At 49.8% G+C, this 24,596-nt stretch overlaps 1 protein-coding gene across 1 annotated transcript in view; it reads left to right on the top strand.

Annotated features, from left to right (window-relative positions):
- The window catches only part of LOC105274831 (roundabout homolog 2), a 90,937-nt gene that overhangs the window by 52,201 nt on the left and 14,140 nt on the right, over nt 1-24,596 (top strand). Inside the window, exons 3-4 of the mRNA XM_011331275.3 lie at nt 20,621-20,774; nt 24,457-24,587. Of these exons, the coding sequence (XP_011329577.2) occupies nt 20,621-20,774; nt 24,457-24,587 (285 nt within the window). The remainder of the gene's footprint in view (nt 1-20,620; nt 20,775-24,456; nt 24,588-24,596) is intronic.

The following is a 24,596-nucleotide window of genomic DNA, read 5'->3' as shown; positions in this document are numbered from 1 at the left end:
TATTACTGTTGAAGAAGTTCTCAATCCATTCAGTCGAAAGAATTTCTTGTCCTGATACTTATTTCGAAAACACTATCTCTATTCTATAAAAAAGTTTTTATTTTCGCTGTTTTGATACAGCAATGCAACTACACGAGACACGAAATAATAATACGTGTATTTTATACACGTTCATCGCAAGCGAAAAGGTTTGACCCTCCCTTTTACTGCGAGCCAAATACGCGAATCGCGTAAACGGGAATCGACAATCGAACGGAGCGACGTTTAGTGCTGAACATCAGCAGTGTGGGAATATAGGGCAAAGTGTCCAAAGTACGATGTGGGGAAAATGCGCGTTAATGGCGACACGACAGAAATCAATCCATCGCCGGTGGTGTGATCGCGTAGCGTGGGTTGATCGTATCTCATAATAGGAAGCCTGCGTTGCCCCGCTTGCCTAGGTTCTCGTACCTGCTATTCTCTGCGAGAGGCGGCCGGTCAGGCAGCAGAGAAAGAGAGACAGATCGACAGAGGGAGAGAGTGAGAGAGAGAGAGAGATGAATAGAGAGAGGGAGTTTACGGTAGTCGTTTGTTTCTGCCTGAACCGGTCTTGGTTGGTGGATACTCGTCCCGGCAACGTTATCGCGTGCTGACCCGGCTATGGAACCTGGCGTGCCATGAGAGAGAAAGGGGGGATAGAGAGGGAAACAGAGAGAACGGAGAGAGCGCGTAATCGTAACAACAGCTTCTTCGGATAATCGATCGATTCGAGGGCCGGAGCGAGCTTCCCGCCGCGTTTCCGCAAGACAGAGGGAAACGATACTAACCCCGAGCGCGTGCGGCGCCAGGAAACGGGGGATGAAAAGATCCACCGAAGAGCAGGAGAGAAATACAGAGAAAGGGCAAGGGCGAGAGAGAGCCTCTCTCGCCTTCTCTTCCCCGTCGATCCCTCCGACGGGATCTCTCCCCGTCCTGAGGGGCTTCCCGCGGCCTCCATCAATAAACTTCAGCTACTTCGTTTTTCCCTCCCGCAGTTACCCTCCGCCATTCCCACCCGCCTCTCCCATTCTCTCTCTCTCATTTCGCGGAATGGCACCGACGGAAAACGTTTTCGGGGGGTGGAAAAAGATATTTTCCCGACAACACTCTCGCTCCCTCATTCTCTCACTTTCCCTCTCTCCCTCCCCTCCCCCCTCTCTCTCTCTTCGCTTTCGGAACCCTGGCAACCGAGGGGGTAATCCCCACAGGAGCGTGAAGTAGCTTCGGCACAAGGGGCGTTTCGCGGAAGGAACCAAGAATCCCGGAGGGTAAGGAGAGGTCGAGATGGCGAGGGGGAGTGCAAGGGTCGAATTACAATTCGGCGAATATGCGGTCGCGTCTCTCCTTTCTTAATATCCCTAACTTAATCCACCGCGCTCGCGGGCGCGCGCGTCTACAGAACGTGGGCGTAAATTGATGTTGAAAACAGAGTTTCTCGGGTCTGGCGCGCGCGCTTAGCCGACACTCGGCCGGATTCTTCATTTCGATCCCCTCTCTCTCCCCCCTCGTGTGTTCCCCGCCTGGAGATATCTGTAAAGGGATAATTCTTGTTCCACTCGAAGGAATTCCGTGTACGCATTAACCATACGTCGTGTAGGATATATTCTGTGCGCGACGTGGGTGCGCGCGCGCGCGCGCCTGTTTTTTTCCCTCTTTCCTCTCCTCTTTCATGGCGGACTGAAAAGTTATTCCAGTGAAAGCTTTCACGTATGGACAAATATTCTACATGGCTGTGTAAATTTGCCCAGCCCGCTTCTACCTTCGTTAATTTATGCAATGTGTGTACAGCGAGCCGGGTGCGAGATATACTGTATTTATGTTGTACAGCGAGAACGCGTACCCGACGTATTATTTTCGAGTCGCGAATTATTTTTTTTTTATTCGGCAATCCAATCGCCGCTGCCATCTCATGAACGGTCTGACGTTCAACGTCGATGCTGGGAGTTAACAGCGTCTGTTTGCGTTTCGCCGATTTTAATTCAGCGGAGAGCGCCTTTCAATTTTCAGCGTCAGGTAACTCGGCGGATCTCCGGGGTCCGTCTCCTTCGGGGCGATTCCGACACTTCGTACGTACGTTTCCGAACGTCGGTACGAATAATCCCGCCCACCAGTCATAGCCGTGTGATAGCCACCTCATTCCCGGCGTCGGAACTTCCGTCAGTTATTCTCCCGCGGGTAAGCCGGCGTCAAGTTTTCCGAAGATGTGATGTCGGCTTGGGCCGCCGGTGTACGTGAAGCCAGAGGTGGAGTTGCAGATACAAATTGCTGCTTCCTTTCATGCGAGTCTACGTACGTCAAGGCGTGGAATCGCGCGCGGGCTCCGCTCCGAGAGCCGGCCCCGAATGGGTACCGATAAACGAATAAACGCCAAGATTCAAGATACCGGCTGCGCGCCCCGGTATATTTCTCGCCCGCCGGCGGTGCTCGGTGAATCTAGATAGGGGAGCGAGAGAGGTAAACGGAAGACTCGGGCCAGAGAGAAAACTATCGAGATCTAGAAGACTGATTACCCGACGCATTTCTTCCGAGCGCGCGCGCGCGCCCGCGTCCGTCCGAGCGCTTTATTCGCGTCGATCGACCAGGGGTCTTTCAATTATTCCCTTTTCTCCAGTTTTTTTTTCCTGTTTTCGAAAGCAGCCCAACGACTGCTCCGATAAAAATCAGCGATCGGTTCCCCGGTTCCCGTGCACGCGTTTCTTCGACCCCGTACGTCCTGTTTCTCTCACCCGAGATGCAAGCGTGTAGGAATGCTGGATTCCTCGCCAGCGTTGCAGAAATTAATATTAGCGTTGTACACATTCTTAATACAAATCCAACTAAATAATTTAATTAAGTTGAAGGATGCCACACAAGTAAATCACTTGAAATGCATAAGGAAAGTCAGAACTTGATGAGACACTCGAGTTGTACATCTAAAAAATTCACGTTATGTAATTAAAATGGTTTACAATTATGATCGACGAGAATTGTCGTGAAGGTTTTCTTCCGCTAATCTTCTTACGATATTTGTGAGCATTAAATTTCTTTGATCTCGCGATTAAGTATCTAATCATCTAGGCAAAGCTCTTCATTTTTCAATACTCTTTTCATCACATCTGCGCCGCGTCTGAGTGAGGAGTCACTCTTTGATTGCTCTCGCCTTGCTCGCCTCCGAGTGTGGAACGGCGAAATAATCATTAAAGCTGTCGGTGAGGGATGATAGCGCGGCAAGAGTAACGACGCGAGAGAGAGAGATGGTGATAAGGAGAGAGACGTGAGAAACGAGCGATGTGCCATATGGTCCACCGCGCGGTTGCGTGTTCTTAGCGTGCAAAGCGGAACCCGCGAGCGGACTAATAAGTCAGGAACCTGTACCGGTAACGAGCGTGCCAAGCGTTACACACGAACCTGCTCATCCAGACCTTTTGTAAGAGGCAGAAGGATAGAGAGAGAAGGAAACTTCGATCTCCGGGGCTTTTGCGTTTGTAAAATTGCGCCAGTGAAATCCCGATTTTACGAGGCCCGAGGAAGATTAGATTCTCTTTCGCTAAATCGAGCCACCGCGAAATCACTTCTTGAAGAGTGCATTCTCTCGCAATCGTGGTCGAGCATGCCCTAAATTTTCCCGGCCCAACTTCCCCTTAACGAACTCTCGGTGTCCGCGACGCCTCGGTCAAAATTTTACGGCCGAGTTAATTGAAGAGGCGACTCACGTGGGAAATTAAAAGGATATTGGACACGCGGCTGTAAATGTAAAGAGATAACGTTTGCCGGGGTTAATTTCAACTAGAATCACGGAATATGCCCCGCCAAGTTTCAGACAGTAATAGCTTGAAATGTTTTATTTCCGTGCAGGATATATACATATATATAATATGATAGAAATTTTTTGTAATAAAATCTTTCTCGTGTGAAATGTCCGCGGACATGCGTTTGCACAGGCCCCGAGTAATTTTAAATGCCCAGGCACGAAAATAAAACCTGATGATTTGTTCGCGTGCGATCTAGGCGGGGCGCGAGGATTATCCCCAATTTCGCGCTAAATCGTGCTACGAGATTTACAGCATCGATTTATTTTCATACCAAATACGAGTCCTCGTCAAATGGAGATTTACTAAAACGACGCGGAAATAGCGCGTCCTTTAAAATAGATTTTCAGCCGGAATCGCCAGGGATATTTACTACATACAATTTCATTAAGCCGAGGGAACACATTAAATCCAGATTCCGCTTTATCCGCGATGCAACAACACGCGCGCACACATACGTGCGTACTTATTCATGCTTAATCCTTAACAGTATAGTAAGCGGTTTATAGTAATGTACATTTATATACGGAACGAGCTAAACCGATTTGTCAATAGTTTCAAGTATTTCCGATTTTTGTCGAAACGTGATTTATTATACATCCCGTGCACAGATATAGAAATACAGCCATGCATCTTACAATCGAACAGTACCACTCGCGAGCGTAAACTGGATTTGCAAACAAACGAATAAACAAACGATCGAATCACCCGATGACTCGACGACGTTAAAGCACGAATTAAGGTCTCGGCCGCGTAAACGCGGGAGAGGGTCGAGGAGGGTAAAGAATGCGCGAGTTTCGGGTAAAACAACAGTTCGGAGATAAAGTGCCGGGCGACAGTTTGATCGCGAGACAGCTGTTCGCGCTTCTCTCTGCTCTCCGCACGAAATTAGAAGACACTCTCGCGCCGTCGTCGTCGTGGTCGTCGTCGACGACTTCGTGCGTCGAGATCACACGGTGCGGAGATGCCCTCTCGAGCCGCGTCCCAAGAGCAAGAGAGAGTGAGAGCCGCAGCTGCCTCTTGGAAGAAGGGCTATCGTTGTCTATTAGCCGGCGTCGAGGCGGAGGCGCGCGGGGCCCGGGCGGACGAGAGAGCCGCTCGCGCGGGCACGTCGTGCTGCTATTTATACCAAATCCGTGGGCATACCGGATCGGTGGCCGAGGCAAAACGCGTTTGCTCGCTCGCTCGCTCGCTCGTACTGGCGCGCCAAGAGAGCCCGGTTGTCGCGCCGTTTACCAAAAAGCTACGAGGGGGAGACGGTGGGGCCGCGACGTCCGGTGACGACCACGGCATCCCCGGCACTCGGAGATTGCCGTTTTCACTCCCGGACAGAGCGAAACGAATTTTCTGTATTATCCCGTGATATGAAATCGGAAAAACCATGGCCGCTGCCTGTGTTTATTTTTCTGTTGTATTTAATTTTTCATAAAATATATATGTACGTGTGCTTACACCAATTTGTTCTCTTTTAATAATCTGGGTTTACACATTTAGTTTTATTTTATCGGCTCTTTGCTGGAAGGGAAGATCTAATAGTCTCTCAGGACTTGTACTACATTGAAGGCTAAGAATCGATTTTGGCGACTTTCGGGGGACGCATGATGCTCGCTAGGCTCCCTCGATGCTAATAGTTTCCCTCCTTCCAACGTTTAATGTTCTCTCTAGTCATAAATCAACCTTGGTTTTGATCTTTTTTTATTTTACCATATATTGGTTATCTGATTTTTAGTGTCTGATGTACGCCCTGATTTTACCTGGTTATATATCGCGTGGTTGCGATATTGTGCATCGACACGAAATATCGATATACTATTTTGTACGACAGTGCGTGCGCGATTTTTATATCAATACGTAGCAGACATCGAGATGTACGCGACTCTCCATATGGATATGAGAGGTAACGTACGATTTTACATCAATACGAAACGTCAATGGACGATTTCGCGCATCAATCATGCGCACCGACATATCGCCGGGATGTATTTGTTGCGTGATTTCGCAACGACGCGGCATGAAATTTGCGCCGAGGAAAAATTCGCGCCGCCGAACTCGTCCGGGGATGGAACCCCGCTATTTTCCTGAAGACCGCGCCGCGCTGTATATTTCCCTCGCGAATATTGCCGCGGCCGTGGTACGCCCGGCATGCATACATGCTTTTCGGCGAAGCGGGGAACGAAATTCCGCAGCCGCTCCTCTCCGCGCAAATGCGACGTTTTATTACGGAACGACGTCGTCGACGTCGCGCGGGCGCGCGCGAAGCGTGGAGCCGAAACGACCGAGAGAGTGCATCTATTTTTTGTCCTCGTCAACGCGTTTCTTCCTTTCGGCCCCGCTGATCCCTCGGGGCCGGTCGTCCTTTACGGGACAGAGGCGTCCCGATGCATTAGTCTCGTGCAACTGTTTAGTCTCTACTCGTAAAAAGAATTGTGTGGTTGGAACGAGAGAACTTTCGAAGGGAGAACGCGCTCGTATTGAGGTGTGCAAACGAAAATAAAAAAAAAGAGAGAGGGAGAGAAAGAAAAAGAAAAGGAAAGAGAGAGCTGCCGCTCAGCAGCTCTATTTCCGTCGACAGGATACCGAAACGTTAAACGAACCCCGCATCTGCCCCATCGTCGTCTTCGTCGTCGTCGTCGTCGTCGGCGGCGGCGGCGGACCCTTTACGAAGAGCCAAGACGCGGATCGCCGCGTGTTTATGTTCGCGCCTCGGATTTTGCCGCGACGTCGACGAACCGACGAGGAAATGCGCGTCTGACGCGCGCCGTCCGTCTCGCAGTGATTTTCATGAACTTCCGATACGCCGCGTTACGAGCGGCACGAGATGAGCAGCAGCGTGTTTTTTGTTTGGGAGTGCATGCCTCACGGCGAATACGGGGTTCAAAAACAGTCCCAGTAAAACCAACCCCGCGCGCCCGCGCCCCTATTTCGCGTGTACACGCGAGTATTTTTGCGAGACCGTATAAGATACATGGAAAACAAAATAAAGGAAGGGAAAACGGTTTGAAACGAGTTCCGCGTGGTCGAAAAATTCCATCTGCGTTGTTCAATTTCGGCGAGATCTTCCGCGCGTGAAGCCCCGATAAATCCAGACGTCCCATCAACGAATCCGTCCGACCGAGGATATCGCTAGGTTAAAAAAAAAGCGAAATGACAACGACAGATGCGACAACCGACAGCAGTCGCCGTTTTAATAAGGCGTCATTAGGCTGTGGCCGCAGTTCGCGTCGATCGCGCCGAAATGGCGTTAAGTAATGGGATGCCGCGTCATATTCGCGCGGTCGCGTCAATGATAACGCACTCCATCGAGCTGCGTGGTATGCACTCCAATAAAACAATACTCGCACGGCTCGATTACCGAGGGAAGATTAAATAAATGACCGGACGAGGACAATCGCGCGTCACGCTGATGAAAAGTCCACTCAGTCGACCGACCGGCCGGCCGACCGACCAACCGGCAATGGCTATTTCTAAATCCCAGCCAGCCAGCCGGCGGTCCAGCCACCAAGCGCAGAGAGAAAGTTTTCATTATCGTTAAACAAGCGGGCAACTACTCCGCACGGTCCCGACTTCTCCACGCCTGTGTAACCGCGCTCTCTTGCGCTCGCGCGCGTATCATCGCCGGGTGTGAAAAGCGCGATCGATTAACCCCTCGAGCGCACTCGCCTCTGGGATCGCTTTTTGCTAACTTCGAGGGCAGTTCTAACGGCGGCGTAGAGAGAATCGTCGAGAAATCTTGGAAGATGCACGCGGGGAATTGTCCGGAAGTTGTTTGTTGCATCGCGCGTTAGGGAAGCGCGTAAATCGAGCCGCACGTTCATCCTCGCACCTCTGCAACGCGCGCGGTTTACCCCTCGCACGACTTCCAGCGGAAAGTTCTTTTCTCGAGTAACTCGCGAACTTTGATTTTTGTTTACGCGAAGAAAACCGATCGGGTGTCACTTTCTTCCGCTTCTCCGGACGGGAACGATTCGACATCGTACGGGCGGACGTCGTAGGAAGTAAGAGGGTGACGCGGCTTCCTCGGATACCTTCGAATTCCGTAGCCAGCGCGGAATCCATTTGATTAATGAACGAACGATGTCGAATCTCAGGGTCTGTGAAATCCACACGCGCAAACAAGCTGCGGTCTACTTAACGACAGCTGGACCGATCTTTGAGAGACGTTAGCATTTTAAATGTCGCGCACAATGCAGGAATAACAACAAGCGGAGGGAGACGTCCCGGTGAATCAGACTGACATTATGAACATACGTCAGACACGCGGCCCCGCTCCATCGCGCTTTATCACGCCGTGATAATAACGGCATAAATACGAGCGTGAAACAATGGCGGAATACCACGCACAAAGCGTTTTATTACTAACCGCGTGCCGCGGTATCCGAAGATAAAAGGAAGTGCGGTGAACCTCTGGAATACCGTGTACACATCAGAAAATATCTCTCGATATTCGCTCGATTTTTGCTCTACATTTTCTCTCATCCGCAAATTCTACGGGACAGTGAATGACAATACGAATAACGGAATAGTAAGCGACAATGCGAATAACGCAGAATCCATCGGGAATCCAAAAATTCTGTTTCGCGAAAAGAATTTGCAGGAAATAATATTCAGCTTTTCTTTCGTTTTACGATTCTCGATCACACAGCAAACTCGCAAACTCGATCGATGCACTTAATCCCCCCCGGAGTCGCATCGTGGCGGCGACGTGTATCTATGAATTTTTCGAGATAACGAAATCGATAATACGATTACAACAGCCCCGAAAGTTTTTCAAGAAAACTTTCCCAGAAAGTATTATCGAAGAGTGATGGTCGTGCGGTCTTTCGCGCCAGAGACGGTACTTTATAATTTTCGATCTGCGCGCGAAGTGCTTGCAATGCGCGAACTCACGGGTCAACGCGTTTACCCTCGGATGGGGAGAAAACGATGAGAAGAACCGACTCGGATCGCGGCGAAATAGGCGTATGCACTTTTACGGAACCGCATTCCGGGCGCGGCGCAGCCGTCGGGACGGCACCGCCGTCGCCGCGGATAGCAATAAATTTGCGCACTCGCGACCTTGCTCAACTTAAGCCGACTTTAACGGAGCGACCCGTAGTAGGAATAGAAACTCCCGCTCGCCGGGATTTGGCGGGATTCCAGCCGCGTTTTCCCGCGCACGTTATTGTCTCCGGGGAAAATAGGTCGGCCATGTAATTGCGCGCTTTTCCCGCTGCTTTTCGTGTCCGCTCGATATCGCATTTGCCAGTAAAAGCCCGGTTACGCGAAACTTATCGTCGTCCGAGTTTCCGGTTCCCTGATAGTAAGAGAAAGAAGAGGTGAAGAACCTCTCGGGAAGGTAGCCTCTTTATCTCGTTTTATTTCGGTAAAATCGAAAGACTTGCATTAGAGATGCCCTTTCCCGATAATCGGTTTAACATCTAAATACTGTGCAGTGTGTATATTGCATTTGATTAGTCCATCCAGTGTCACGTATATAGTCTCTCTAACAGCTTACAAAAAACATTTTCTCTCGGTGATCCAATCATTTAGATTCGCTTCAGAATCAGCACGATTCTGGTACATATATACACAGTTGGTGTACACAAACTTGAAAAAAAAATCAGAAAAATTCTGTATATATATTATATCTATTCTTTTTTTAAATACAAAATAAATGCAAACATACGAATGGATTATGTCCGAACTTTTCCATTTTTTGGAAAAATTTCTCACGCCGGTTTCGGAGAGGAGATAACTCGGTGGTCTAAAATATACATAAACCGTTTGTGTAATTTCAGTGAGATCGGATTGTACGGCCGTCGGAAAATGACGTGCAGCACATTTTTTTTCATGCGCTTGTAACATCGGAAATGGCATTCGCCAATATTATACCACCTCAAATCCCGGTAGGAAACATTTGGCTGGTTCGAACGAACGATAGTGCGTTGACGAGCCCTCTGTACCCTATTCCATCCGTTGCGCTGGTTGCACCGCGTAAATACGGTGGCCCGTGTAAAAAGCCGGACGCGCGAATCCGCGAAACAAAACAGCACGCGAATACAATTTCCCGTCCGCCCGCTCCGCGCTGCCGGCGGGAAACGCATTTTCCGGCGCGCGGGCGCAGGCGCGTGCTCCGCCCACGCGCCCGGGAAAATAATTTTTCACGCAAGTCGCGATAAGCGCGAGCGCACAGTGCCCGGTATCCGTCGCTTAATCACATTGTTGCACAACCAGATTTACTAGCGTCGCGATTTTAATCCTCCTCGCGCTGCTGGTAGCGCGAGCGACGACGGGCGGGACGACTTATAAGGGCCTGGGTCGGCAACGCCGCGCCGGGTCGACGACGGGTCCGCGACCATTAAAAAATGTCTCCATTTAAGCGAACACGTAACCGTACGCGCGCCCTCCACCCTCCATGGCGTATCTGACCTAGGCTTTTAAAGTTTATGGCGGTCATTAAGAACGCACAACGCTTTGGAAATCAGACCGGATATTCGCCGCCGTGTCATTAAACATTTCAGCTGACGAGGGATGAGATTACCTAGGATGCGAGAGAATCTTTTTAAAGATTCTTTGTCGAGATAACGTTTGTCGTTACAAGGGCTGCCGCCGAAAGCCTCGAAGATACTTTACGGCCGTTACGAAGGGCTGCTGTGGCGTCGTTTAAACGCAGCACAAGCATATCGGAATTAATCACACGAATCTCAACTTTCCTAACTAAATAGACAAATTTGGAGAATGAAGATTGTACGAGTTTCCATTCGACGTGTCCTGGATTTGATTCCATTATTCAAAAAAAAGAGGACGTTTATCAAAGTTTAAATTAAGTGGATTTGTTCCGAACATGCAACCTAAATTTTTACCGAGAAACAACTATATTCTCCAAGTAACAGATTTATACATAATACATTAGTATACATTTTATCATAGTCTCTACGCATGTACCCTTTTTAAAAGATTTAGCAAATATTTTCGCGAAAGCGCGTTTGACAGAATCCGACAGTTTCGCCAGCACTCGTCGCCGAAAAGATCCGTCCGTAAAATATCTTTCGTCATCCGTGTGACATCCTGTACAACATAACGTGCGGTGTCATATTCAGTCGCGACAGAGAGAGAGAGAGAGAGAGAGAGAAAGAGAAGTAAATCCCGACGGACCGGCCGTTGCATCTATCCATCCCGTCACATATTCCGGAATCCCCGCGAGACGCGAGCGGCGACGGCGACGGCGGTGCGCTTGCCGTATCCCGGTCGACACGTTGAAAATGCAAAGCCGCACGCGGCCCGCGGCGAAACGCGCTCGCGGATAATGACCGTCGAACGGGCGTGTGTGTATGTGCGCGCGCGAGCCGAGTGTAAATCCAGGCGGAAGATAAATCCAGATTCGATAGCCTTCCGGTGGAGAGCTCGCAAGGTAGGCAGTCGACTCGCCTACGGGTGCTATCCGCCCGCCTCCTCCTCGATCGAGCGCGGCCCGTACACGGGCCTTGCATGTGCACGTGTGTAGTAGCCGCGATGCGCGCCGGCGGAGCTCGGAGCGGCGAGGAGCGGCGAGTGCGAGCGCTCTCTCAGCACGCGGTCGTGCCGACCGAGAGGAAACTCTGCGCGGGCATTTGCATTGAATACTCTTACCTTTCTTGCTCGCCTACCTACCAACCTTCGGCGGCGGTGGCGGTGGCGGCGGATAGGCAGACCGACGCGGCGCTGCGCCGCGCACCATCGGCCGCAGCCTCCTGGTACCATTGTGCTTATTTATGCACTTTAATTATATCGAATACGGTATGCGCTCTCGCACGAAGACGATCGTGCGGCGGACGCTCTCTTTCTCCCCTCTGGTAGCGCGAGTGGGAGCGAACGCGACGCGTTCGCGTGTACGTGCGTGTATATGATACTACCTGGAGTCGCGGCCCCGTATGCACGTAGCCCTCGCGGCCCAGGTGGAGGAATGCACGCTGCGCTGGTGATGCTAGTGGACTCGCTCATGCCGATACACACGAAGAAGCGCGTTCGATTCCTCCCCGCGATGCTGCGCCGCTCTCCGTTGAATAGCCTCTCGATGAGCGCTCGCGTACATATGCGCAGCAGCGGGTACATATATACGTATGTACCTCTTTAACCTTCGGCCGCCGCTCTCTCTCTCGAGGTCTATCGCGGAAGCGTATCAATTGAATTAAATCGTTCTATAAAAGCGTCAATTTGATACGTCCGTCCGTCTCATCTCGTTCCTGTCGGTGCTCAGCCAAATTTCAAATCGATCAGTAAGAACTAGTTGGATTTAGAGTGCCTTTAAGCGCCTCGACTCCGATATCTCGTAATCTGCGTTTCCTGCCTTCAAACTTATTTATAGAGAATCGCTAACAGATGACATGATTTTGTTAGTAATATCTAAGAAATGGTGCGATGTAAATAAAACTGTCAGTAAAGTTTTATTGAAAAATGGTTGAAGTCAATTTGAAGATTTTTTGGGGAGTCAGTAGACTATTTTTCTAAATCTCGGGTATTTTTGCAGTCAACAAGAGATTCGCGTATATTTCCACAGTACTTTAATGGCACGTAAGCAAATGTAAGAGCCGCCCGATTGTCGCGAGTATCGTCGAGCGCGACGCCGATAAATATCATTTATGCGAGTATTCAAAGCCGAGCTGTTCTTCGCGCATGGCGGTGGTCGCGGCGGAGGAAATTTACGAGACGGCGCGGCATGCGTGTTCATGCGCGCACACGGACACCGGGAAAGCTTTTTCCGCGACGTTTAGTAACGACGACAATCCGCGTAAGAAATAGAGGCTCGCGCGTTCTCGTCTGGCCGCGAACATTGGTCACCGTGGGTGATTTTTCAGCTTGCGGTATCCACGTACGGGGTGACTTGGCCGCGCAACCGCGCTTCGTCGCGACGATGGCTGCTGCGCGAGCGACTGAGAAAAATGCGCCTTGATATGTACATATTTCCACACTGAAATATAATCTCTCTGAAACTATTAAGAGGAGCTCGTTTCGCGCGACGTTGCTTTCGCTGCGCCAAAGATTTGCGATGCTTCGTTGCTTATTTCGATTTTTAGCGATTTATCGACTCTCGCTTCGGGCTAGATTCGGCGAGAGTGCACAGTTAAGCGCAGAAACGTTTTAGCGTGAAACTTTAAAATCACTTGCTTATAATGCCTCGCACACGTGCGAGCGGATTTTTCAATTAACCCCATTTGTCGAGGAGGACCGAATCCCCGGCGCGAACGGTTCTTCGGTTAAATAAAGACCAGGGATTGGGACCCGAATGGAGTCGGTAGTCCGTGCGATCCGTTAGTATTGCAGATCCTTCCCTAACCGCTAACGATGGGTTTCATACTAGTCTCGGCCATCCTTCTTCCTCTCCCTGTTGCCCCGCTAATTGGCGGATGTGATCCCCGGCGAATCGATCGTCAAAGTGCGCTCAAACACTTTTTCCATTGAATTTCAACGAACAGCCGCACAGTTAATCGAAAGAGATCGTTATTCGGAGATCGCGTCTCTGAATCCTTTTCGCAGTTTCAATGTAGATTCTCTGTTTTTATACGTTCGATTTTTCCAGGCCTGTAATCTTGCAGTCAAACTGGCATCTGTCAGGTTTTACGTACGGTAATACGTTGGTTGGCAAAGTAATTCGCATTTCACATTTCTTGCTGAGTGGCCGTGAACTGGAGAACAATAATCACAAAGACAGTTATCTCGAAGATAGTGTTTCAGCTGTCGCTGGGTTATCGTTGGATCAATTTCACTGGCGCAAGGTACAATATGCAGGCGACGTAAATTGAAACCGCTGAACCGGAAAGGATTAAGAATCTGAGTCGAAAGAGTCTGTTCGCGTTCTTGCTCGGCTGGGCACGATAGCCGCGTATCACTGTACTTCGTAGCAGTTGCGTGAAAATACGGCCAAGATTCCTTATCGAGGTTGGGAAATAAACGAACACGATACCGTGATCGATGTAGAATAAGCTAGCGTTGTTGTATTAACGGCACGCTACGGTCTGAGCATACTTCTCTAAGCGGGCCAAAACGTTACGACCGTGAGTGATTAACCCTTTCATCGCGCGGTGGGCGTGCTGACGCTGATTCGCGAAGGGTGTGCACTATGTACACACGTCTAGCTGAAATTAAAAGTTGTACATTAAATATTATATTAAAGAAAACTTTACGTAGATAATTCGCGTCTAACGCGAATTTCTACAACGATGGATGGCGCACTTAAAACTCGAGTTTTATTTAAAACATTTATTCCTGTCAAGCGCTCTTTATCCACTTGCTGCAACGGGAAGACCAACTTTAATTCTAAAAGTTAAAGGAAACAACAAGAGGAAACAAAATAATCACGGAATAAAGGAAAAATGACAAAAGGTAATAAAATATCGAAAAAATGTACGGCTCTGACTAATGTTCAGTTATTCACGTATGATTTATCGATGACAGGAAAAAAACGGATAGGTCAGCAGCCTGCGGGATGTATCGGATCGCCCGGAATCCCACCCCCGCTATCCTACGAACGCTTTATTCTCTTGTCGTTACATTCCCGTCATTTGCTACGCGTCCAAGCGATATCCGACCTCCCTCTCTCTTTCGTCTCCACGATCCTCCCTTTCGATCCTCCTCCAAACTGGTCAAGTGCCATGCATTCTAGCAAGCAAGGGTGTACAAGCGTTCCTAGATGGTTCTCGGTCCACACCCGTCTACCGACGACGAAGGGTTGTATGCGCCTCCGTGTCTCTCTTCCCCTCGACTCCTTGTCGCGCGCAGATGGTTACGCTCGTACATGCCTGGATGTCCGTTGCTCGTCAATGTCCTCGCGTCATCGTCGTCGTTACGTATACAGGGTGGTAAGCAAAACGCGCCGCAACTTGCAAAACTTTGTCGAGGACGGGTAGCGCGCGCGATGGAAGAAAAAGATCCAGAGAAGTTGCGTAAACACGCGGGTAACTCAGGCACCCCTCTGCAAGTTTACCCTCTCGCGATGTGCCGAGATACGTCGATCATCGCGAGAGCCGCGCTCAACTTTCCTCGAGACAATAGATGACGACTAGAACGCAATAAGTATTACATTGGTGATAACTATTCTTTTATTATTATTCTTTTCTTACCGATCAATTGTTATCTATTAATTTAAATTAATAATAATTAACGTGGATATATATAAATATGTACATCGCACGAGTATTCTCTCATGTGCAATTTTGGACCTCATCGCGACGTTTCCTCGCCGAGATGTCGCGCTTATTTGCATGAAACGCGAACGCGACTTCCGGCTTTGCAGCTGAGAGAATCGCTTCGCAAAGTGTTCGAGCGTGACGATTATCTCGACAACGCGGAGGTAAGCGGATCGTTTTCGCGGTCTCGCATACTGCTGAAAAAAGAAACTTTTTGCATTCTTCAGTGTGCACAACCGTGGTCTCCTCCGCTCGCACCACGCACAACGCGAGCACGTGTGCATGTGCTCGTTCGCTCGCAAAAACAAGAGTGCATAGTGCTCTCATTAGTTGGTCCATAGTGCACGTAGAACAACGGGATGCAGGAGGGTGGAAAGGACCCTTCAATTCTTTCGCTCCAAATCCAACATCTGTTAATTGGAGGTCGTTTGCGTACGCACTACCGCTCTCACCCCTCTCACCCCTCTCGCCCTGGTCTCTTTCCCTTTCGCAGCGAGAGCTTCTAAGTACCGCCCGCTGTCTCATTACCACCGAGGATAAGACTCGGTCGCTTATCCCTTTGGACGAGTAGTTAAGAAACGGTGGGGCAACAGAGAGTGTCGAAGAGGAAGAAAAAGAGAGAGATAGAGAGGGAAAGATAGAAAGGAGCAATAAAACGACAGATTGAAGTGGTAAAGAGTGTAACCGCGACGACTCCTTTTCTTCGGGATATCGTTTTTCGAGAGACCGAGAGACTTTCGCGCGGAATGTATCGTAAAGAGGCTTTGTGTGAACTCGGTTTATTAACTCTTCCTTCCCGAAGCCACCGGAGAGCTTACATTTATCGCACGTATTTGACGATACAGCGAATGGCCGTTACGTTAAGTAACGCGCTTTTTAATACCACGAAGTGCTGCATAATTAAATTCCCCGAGTACACGCAGATGAGAAAAGCTCCTTTTTCATAAACTTCAAGCGGCGGTCTCAATTGAACGAAAGTTCCTGATTATCCCGAAGTGCGATTGTTCGCTAAAAAATTTCTTAAGGGACTATTGTCGAGGGTGTAAAGCGCCGTGCGTGTTTTACAACGTGCTCCACAGAGGAGACACCGTATCGGATGATTTTACGTCGAAAGTATCGTACAGTTCCAGCGGATTCGTCGTTAAGGTTGTCGATAACTTTTCATCGAGGAACGATGAGCCTCGTTAGGCGCAGCTGATGCGACACGGCTACAGCGGGGAGTGCAATATCGTCTCGCGCGCTCGGTGGGATTAAAGTGCGGCGACGGAGGAAAGTCGCGAGGGTGTGCGCGCGAGTTGACGAGACTCCTCAAGTTCAGCGAAATAAGAGAGGCCGGTTACTATCGACTTTACGAGCTTTAAAGCACCGAATGCCTCGTCTCCGTCGGGGATAAACCATCGCGCTTCTTCGCGCTTACGCTCGCAAGGTTTCACCCCCGTCGCGTAAACGTCGTTATTGCAGAAACGTGGATCGCGTCCCAAGGCGACGACACAGCAGCCGCGCGCGCGCGCGCGCGCTGGTGCCTACTTGTACCTAATTGGACCTGGAAGCACGTAAACTTGGATTAGATTTCGCCGGAGCAGCTCAACCCGCCGCACAACTGACGGCAACTAGCGTCTTTAACTTCCGCCCTTGCTCGCGAGAGGGTGAGCTACGCGCACCCGCTAACGCAGCCGCCTCTCGTGTCGGGGCAGGAATCATCAGGCTCGAAAGACTTAAACGAAAAGCTTTAGGTGCCATTAGCGCGATATCTCGTGCTCACCATTCAGGCCCTGATTACGGAGAGAGGGTGAGCATGTAAGCGCAAGAGGGAAAAAGAGAGAGAGAGAGAGAGTCGAAAGACGACATCCATTCACTCATTCGCTCGCTTGCGTCGACGAATGACCAACTAAGTAATTGCCTGGCTGGAATTATCCTGCGAACGAGGGACCGAGAACGCCATGACGAACGTTGATGAGTGCGATCGACGATACCGCGAACGGAGACACGTATCTCGAGTCAATTGTCGATCAGTGGTCGTGCGAAAGGAAAGCTGCTTCGAAATGAGTCATCCTCTTCTGCTATAAAAGAACACGAGAAATTTTTATATTGAGATTTTGAAATATCAGAATGTTACAAAAATTGACTTCTATAGATATCGGAGATATTCCATAAAGTCCATATTTGCTTCTAATGATGATTTTTTAAAACTAGTTTTTAACTTTATAACAAAGTAATATCAAGAAAACGATGAAAACGAGTAAAAAGTACGCTTATAGCTCGACGAGATGCCGATATATCCTGACATTAGTGTGAAGAAAAAAAATTAATCCCTGTAATTCCCGCAAGTCTGCGCTCCAAGCAGGAACCCGGAAAAGGGTCGTTAATTTCCCAGGGAGAAACCTCGCACACCCTTGCGTACGTCTTGTCGACGCTAATAGCGACCAAAGTTTGGCCATCTCGTCCTTCGGCTCTTCGCGTTTCACCACGCGCTTCTTCCTCCGACCAGTGACCCCCTGGCGCAAAGTTCGCCTCGCCTAAACGTTGCGACGAAAGTGACTTGCCGGCGCTTCGTCTTCGGTCGCCCTGGTGGATTCCTCATTGCGTAATTGGGTCCGGTCGCTGGACATTCGTCACGATCGGACGCACGCTTCGTTAACGCGCATTCAGCGCGCGACGATAATGCGGCGCGTCATCGAAATTTGGTCGATACTCGGTTCCCGGCTGGAAACCATTAGCCACGATCGCTACAATACCAAATTAACAGCGTTACACGGAAGGGAAGTGGCGATGTGCGTGAGCACCCCGCGTATACGTGTCTCTCTGGTCTACTACGGGCGTTTACGGATGTGCGTCGTGTGCGTGCGTGCGTGTGGTTTGCGGCGACTAACGATCCGCGACGCCGAGGATATATGGTCGCGGTGTTCATGCCGATTGTAGGAACGGCGCGCTCCCGAAGCGATAAAATGATTTCTCTTTTTTCCCTTTTTTTTTTTCGTCGGCTCGAACTGTGAAGTATCGATTATGCGCGGTCGTTGGCACAGAAAACACACTCGGGGATTCGGCGTGATGCCCAGAGGGCATATCGATCGTTCACTCGTTCGTTCGCTCACAGGGAGACGCGGCCGGCTCGCAGCAGCGAGAGGAACCTCTTAACGCGATCGGCAAATCGCGCTTGATCGCGCGCGGGTTAACACGCGGCTCAGGATGAAAAGAAAGCCACGCAACGGGTGTCGCGCGCGCGCGAGCGAGCGCGTGCCTCGGAATAGGATCGCGTGAGAGAGAACGCGCGCGGCATAAATAAAGCGCTCCTTACGCCGCGCCATTCCTATGTAAATGCACGCGCGGATACGTAGCAGGCACCTACGAGACAACGACCACGACGACGACGACGACGACCAGATAATTCCGCCGCGCGTAGTCTAATTTTAGTCTCGCGGTCCGATACGCGCCCGTAATGTCGCGACACTCACTCGCGCGCGCGCGCCGCCCGACCGTGTCACATTATCGATTCGAGTCTCGAGCTACATGTAAATGTAAACGAGATCCGAGACGCGAGATCGGGATTTTCCTCTCCGCCGTCTGGCCGGCGGGCAATCGCCATCAATAAAAAAAGCGCTCGGGCAAGAAATAACGGAGACCGGAGTGAATTAAAGCTGTTTCAGTTTAATTTCGATTCCGCTCGTCACGATGCCGCAATGACTGCGCTGCCGCAATGATATCGCTGGAACAGTTTAAGGACTCAGTTATCGCGACAGTTTGACGCTTAATCGGTTTAGTTCGTTCATCTCGGAAAACCGGAGAAGTGATAATGATGTCGACGTGCCAGAGTTGCAAGCGCTAAACTCGGTGTAATGACGTAATATTTCTCGCATGATAAGAACAATAGCAATTATCACAGCGTGCAGCAACGATGCTCGTTACCTCCGTTTATCGGAAAACCGTAACGACAAAAGTACGGATTCCGAATCTCGTATGCACATACATAGATGATTCGCGTAATTCGCAATCGACCCTAAGCGATCCTAAAAGGGAGAATCGCTATTTATGTATACGCTTTACTTGAAATACACATTTATCTTCCCACTGTCTTATATACTTTCCTAGATTGAGACAGTAGGGGCGCCGAATACGCCGAAAACCTCAGGCTATAAAGAGCGCGTCTGATCCCGATCCTGATCCTGATTCCGTATGCACCGTGTACCTATTTACGTGACGTATACCTGGCCCGTGGGGGCGCGATCCCCATTTTTCACGTTGCCGCGCGTAGCTCTACGGGGATTCACGTAAACTCGGTATATACGAACGGTATAGAGTACATAGCGGGGACACGCGAAGGCCCGGAAAAACCGAGGAACGAGGAGAAGAGACACTGGGGGTCCCAATCTCATCCCATCCCCGCGAATCCGGGGAAAGTTTTAGCGTGCGCCACTGCGAAAGGGGTTGAAAGGTTGGACCGGAGGTCCGACGAGCGGCGACAGCGGCGAGGATGCGCGCAACCCCTTTATTCATCTCCCTCGTTTTCTGAGAAATTGCGTTACATTTGATTCACGTCGGAATCGTTAGGGTCCGGGACCCCGGCACGGCGACCTACGGTTTTTCAAACCGTTCTTGCCGCCTATGAAAGCGCCCCTTTCTTCGTGCCGAGGCCCGCGCTGCCCCCTCGTCCTCGTTTTCCCCCGGTTTGTCTCAGATTTCAATTCGTAACTTCCAGCTCGGCACACGGCGGGCTTCGTACTCGTGTGGTACGTGTTTCTCGCGTGTCGCTCCCATTTCCACGCTTAACCCTAAGCTCGATAACGCATCCGATGGAATGCATCCCTAGTTTCGCCGACATGAAGTTTCGTTATTTTCCGAGCGGCTTTCTGAGGGATTAAGGGCTTCTGTTAACGGAGATGGATAGTGTTGACCTCTACAAATATTTTTATATTTATGTATACTGTGTGTTCACACTAACGTCTGCACACTCTCTCAAACTGAATAGAGGATCTAGCTCTTTTCATACGCAAATCTCTAAGGCGCACGGGAATTCTGGAAACATTTTCCATTCGAGGTAGCCGCACTGTTGTTTGGAGACTGCGTATTCCCCTTATTTGAATATTATCCATATAATACTAGACAAATCTCTTACTTTCCGAAGCGCACGTAACTGGCGAACAGAGAGAACGATATTACGCATCGCGGTATCGGGAAAAAATTATTCACACGTGAGACCCAAGTGAAATGACCGCGTATTCCACTTTCCGAGAGCGTGTTTCCTTCTTTTTAGGTATCCCCGAATCGTCGCGCGAGTGTTCAAAATTCATTCCAGTTTGTTCTAGTTTATACTCACGATACACGACCGAGAGAAATCAGGTGACTTTTATGAAAAGCTTATTAAAACTTCGAAACCCCGAAGCACCGAGTACCATGTGGTACCATACAAAGAATACGTACCACACGCACGTATGGCTCACGCTCACCGTAATAATCGGGTTAAAAGGGCTCGATGTGTGATTATGATAACAAAAGATAAAAATGTGAGCGTGAGCGGCCTGCGCCTTTGTCGTCTTTGCAGAAAGCGCGTCCCCTTTTTTGTCCTCCCTTACTGCCGCGCGCGGGGAGGTATCGCCACCCTGGACAAACGACGTCGCGACGTAGTATCTTTGTAATGCAACGGTGCATCATCGCAACGGTTCTGTCTGTCTGTTACAGTGCTGCGGGATGAGTTTCGCGCGGAGCCGCAGAACACGAGGGTTGCCGCCGGAGAGACGGCTTTGCTCGAGTGCGGACCGCCTCGCGGCCATCCGGAACCGACTCTCCATTGGAAGAGGAACGGTCACATAATAGACCTGGAAGCGACAAAACGGTGAGTCTTCTTTGTGACCTACGGTCCTCCCGGGTCCCTTTGAATTCGTGGTCGACATACCGCGACAACAACCGAAACGCAACGAAAATTGCGCGGCCGGCACGAAAAAGCGTGATGATTAAATGCTGGCACGACCATTTTGCGAGAAGCGGTCGGGGCCGGACTGGGTCTCACTCTCCCGACATCTCGGGGCCTTTTCTCCGACCCCGGCGAGCCAGCTGCCGCGTGAAAATCGCTTTAAGCAAGCTTTCTTCCTTGCCTCTTCCTTCTTTTGTCGTATTTGTTCGCCCGGCTTGCTGGCGCCAAACGGACGAGGTAAACACAACGTCGTACAGCTGTCTAGAACAATGCGATATTATTAAATGAGCAATATTAATAAGCTTGACGGTCATGTCTGCGTAACTACGCAACTGTAATAAATATAACGTGCACGTGAATAAACAAATAATAATAAAATTTATCTGACCGGGAATAAGCGCATTTTGACGCGTGTGTTTCGTTGCACGACGTTGCGGCGATTAATTCAATCATGTCACCTGGATCTCGAATGACACACGGCGGAACAATAATAAATATATTCCATCCGCGCAATTTTCCGGCCCTTTAAAAGCGCGTGCATCCGCCGTCGCGCCCACTTCGAGCCTGCTCTCGCCCGCCGCCCTCCGATCTCGTCTCTCCGATTAAATTGCACGCACACGAGCATCGCCACCGCGTACGAAGGGAAAAAAGCGCATCTATACGTGAGAATTCGCGCTGTATGTCTCTACGTAATAATGTCGCGGCAGTAAGAGCAACTTTTATGCTCGCTCGGGATTACGGTCGGGGAAAATCTACTTTTATAGATGCGAGTGAGAGAGAGAGAAAAAGATGATAGGAGAGAGATAAAGGGAGGCACCCGGATTAACTTAATTCTAACAGCGACACCAGAATAAAAGGGACATCGCCAGAGCAAAAAATCGCATCAAACGCTGCTAACGCGGATACGGTCGGTTATCTCGAAGCGTTCGCTCTGCGTTTTTTACGGGTCCCCATATCTTGCGTTTAAGCTTAGAATCTGTCCTCGCGTGCAGAGATAAACCGAAAGTTGGTTCCCCTCGACGAATGGTCACGCATTGAAACGATTGTTTGCTACGAGAACAGTCGAACATTGAAACGTTGCGACATTAGTTAAAGTTAGAGTTGAATAACATTGTCGTAGCTACTCACTTGTCGCAGTTGCAGTTCGCTCCATTTCTCGTTTAAGATTAGAAAACGGGACGGCGAATTAAATTGACTTCGTCCGTTTACGCTATCCGAGTGAGCGCTTCTATTCAGGGAACTCGATGACACGTTGAATATCGTGCTTTTTATACTAAATTCCCTTATGAATTTTCTACGAAATTTCAATTTCATTTATTTTCAAACACGAAAATCGAATCAAACTATGTGTCGATAAAATTTTGAGTCTCAATTTTGATCGTAAATCGAGCAATGATATTAAATGATGCTGGTATAACGAAGCGAATAATTTGTAATCGATAGGCGTGTCCCGTATTTGTACATCATCCGGCAATTGCCGCCTATGTGTATCCGATATCCAGGGCGTGTAACCGGACGGAAAGGGCTCGGGAGACCCGCAACTCGGTGATGTCGAAGGAATCGGGAATCGGCGCGTAAATTCGGCAGGTTACTGCGAATTTTACCTCTTTCGCGCACCGTCCCTTCGTCCATCCTTCTCTCTTTCTCTCTCTCTCTTTCTCTTCTCCATCGGGATCAAGCGTTTTAAGCTTACGCTTGCGCGCGCGCGTAACCATCCCGCTCTGTAACGACCCGGCATACACTTTGGTGTTGCCGCGCGCACTCCTCTCCGCCTGCCATTCGTATCTCGGAACGAGCGATTTTTTCTCCCTCCGAATCCCCGTGGATCGACTCGATCAAACTTTCATGGGGCGCTGAACGCCTCTTAGTTTTCTCGCACCGCGATCCCGCCCTCCCTCTTTTTCCTCTAGGAGGAACGTTGGCAACTCCACCCGATCTCCATTCCGATCGGCGAAACTGTCGGAAATAAAAAAATTCTTATTACCAAAGTTTTCAAATGTACGATCGGAAAAAGATAGTTGGAAATTAAGGAGGAACTTCTCTCTCTCTCTCTCTCTCTCTTTCTCTTCCTCTCTTCATCGATGTTACAGTAAGCAAATAAAAAAGTTGTGAATATCGGAGTACAATTTACTAACTTTATAAATTATTACAATTGATTAACTTGGGCCATTAGGGAATTCCAATATATTTCCGTTATTTCTTTATGTACAATTTATCTGTACACAGTCCATTTTGCGTTACTTCCTGTTACGCTATTTCATAATTACTCCCATTTACCGTTTGCTCGCACCGTACTGTATTGTACGCGCGTTGGCTTAATACTCTCTGGGGGGCTCGCGGCATATAAGAGCGCGTGATAAACGATTTTCCTTTTTTTTCTCTTCCTTTCGCGTTCTCCCTGAAGAAGGGAGGGAAAACCGACGGGAAACGAGAATGGAGACATTTTTTTTCCGAGGCCTCCTGCGCTTCGAAACGAAACGAAACTCCCACACGTTCGTTCGCTCGCTCGCTCGCTCGCTTGCATCGACGACTATTTTCCTCTCCTTTTCGTCTCGATCAATAGGGTACTCTCCTCCAGCGCGGCAACCCGCGGTAACCCACCCACCCCTCGCCGTCTCGCTCTTCCTTCTTCGCCTTCCATCCTCGTGCCGGATTTACCGATAGAAGCCCGAAGCCGCGATAAATTAGGACAACCGATAGAGGAATTAAATCCGGCCGTATCGGAACGCCGAGACCGCGCCGCGCGTTTCTCTCCTCTCTTCTGATGGAAACGCGCGGAACAGAGTGAAACGGGATACAGGAGAACGATGGAAGAATAGTCGCGCGGGGCGAGGAGTGAGCAGGTCGCGGCAGCAGGAGAAAAGAGGAAGAGGAGGAGAGTAATCGAGCACCACCGGCGCGAAAATTAATTGACACTATAAATTAGAGAGAGAACGCGATCGATCGTAGCTCTCGATCGCGTCGTCGCGAGCGCTCTCCATATGTAGACGCGCGCGATATGTGCGCGTCTACCGCCAACGAGACGGCCGTTTAATCTCGGGACCGGCAGGGTGGCAGGGTGGAAGAACGATCTCTCGTCTCGGAGGGATAGTGCGCGGGGGTCAGGAATGTCAAGTACGCAGCCTTGAACGCGCCTTCGCGCGCCTTATTCCCTCGCATAAATAATATCGAGACGTCGAGCGCCGTTGCTACGAAAACGCGCCGGCCTCCGGAAGTTTCGTTCTTGTAGAACAGCAGGCTCGAATAAACCGCGTCGCGGAACGAGCGAGAATTTACGTACGTCTGGGAGGGTTGCTCCAGTCGCTCGTAATGGTCTCGATATTGCTCGTGCAAAACTTTGGTATCTCGATTTAATGTGCCAACGATATTTAATAGTAATACACGTAAAATATTATGTAATGTATATGAAATGATACGCGTATATAGCGTCAGCGTAATATGTTACCATTATAACGATGTTCTTCCCCGATGGCACTTACGGCGCTCGAGGACTGCGATCTTTCGCAGACGGGCGGAAATTAATCGTCGTAATTCTCATCGTCGCCGCTCTCGCTGAATGGAAAAATGTCTCGCATCTTGATTGATCGTTCATCGGCCGTTTCAGGATAACCCTCGTGGACGGGGGCAACCTAATGATATCTGACGTGAGGCCGGCCGACCAGGGCAAGTACCAGTGCATCGCCGAGAACATGGTCGGCTCCAAGGAATCCGCGGTAGCGACTCTCACGGTTCATGGTAAGCGTT

The sequence above is a fragment of the Ooceraea biroi genome, chromosome 8, assembly GCF_003672135.1.
Source record: "Ooceraea biroi isolate clonal line C1 chromosome 8, Obir_v5.4, whole genome shotgun sequence".
NCBI lineage: Eukaryota > Metazoa > Arthropoda > Insecta > Hymenoptera > Formicidae > Ooceraea > Ooceraea biroi.
Note: the sequence above shows the minus strand (reverse complement) of the source record. Positions and strands in the feature narration are given on the sequence as shown.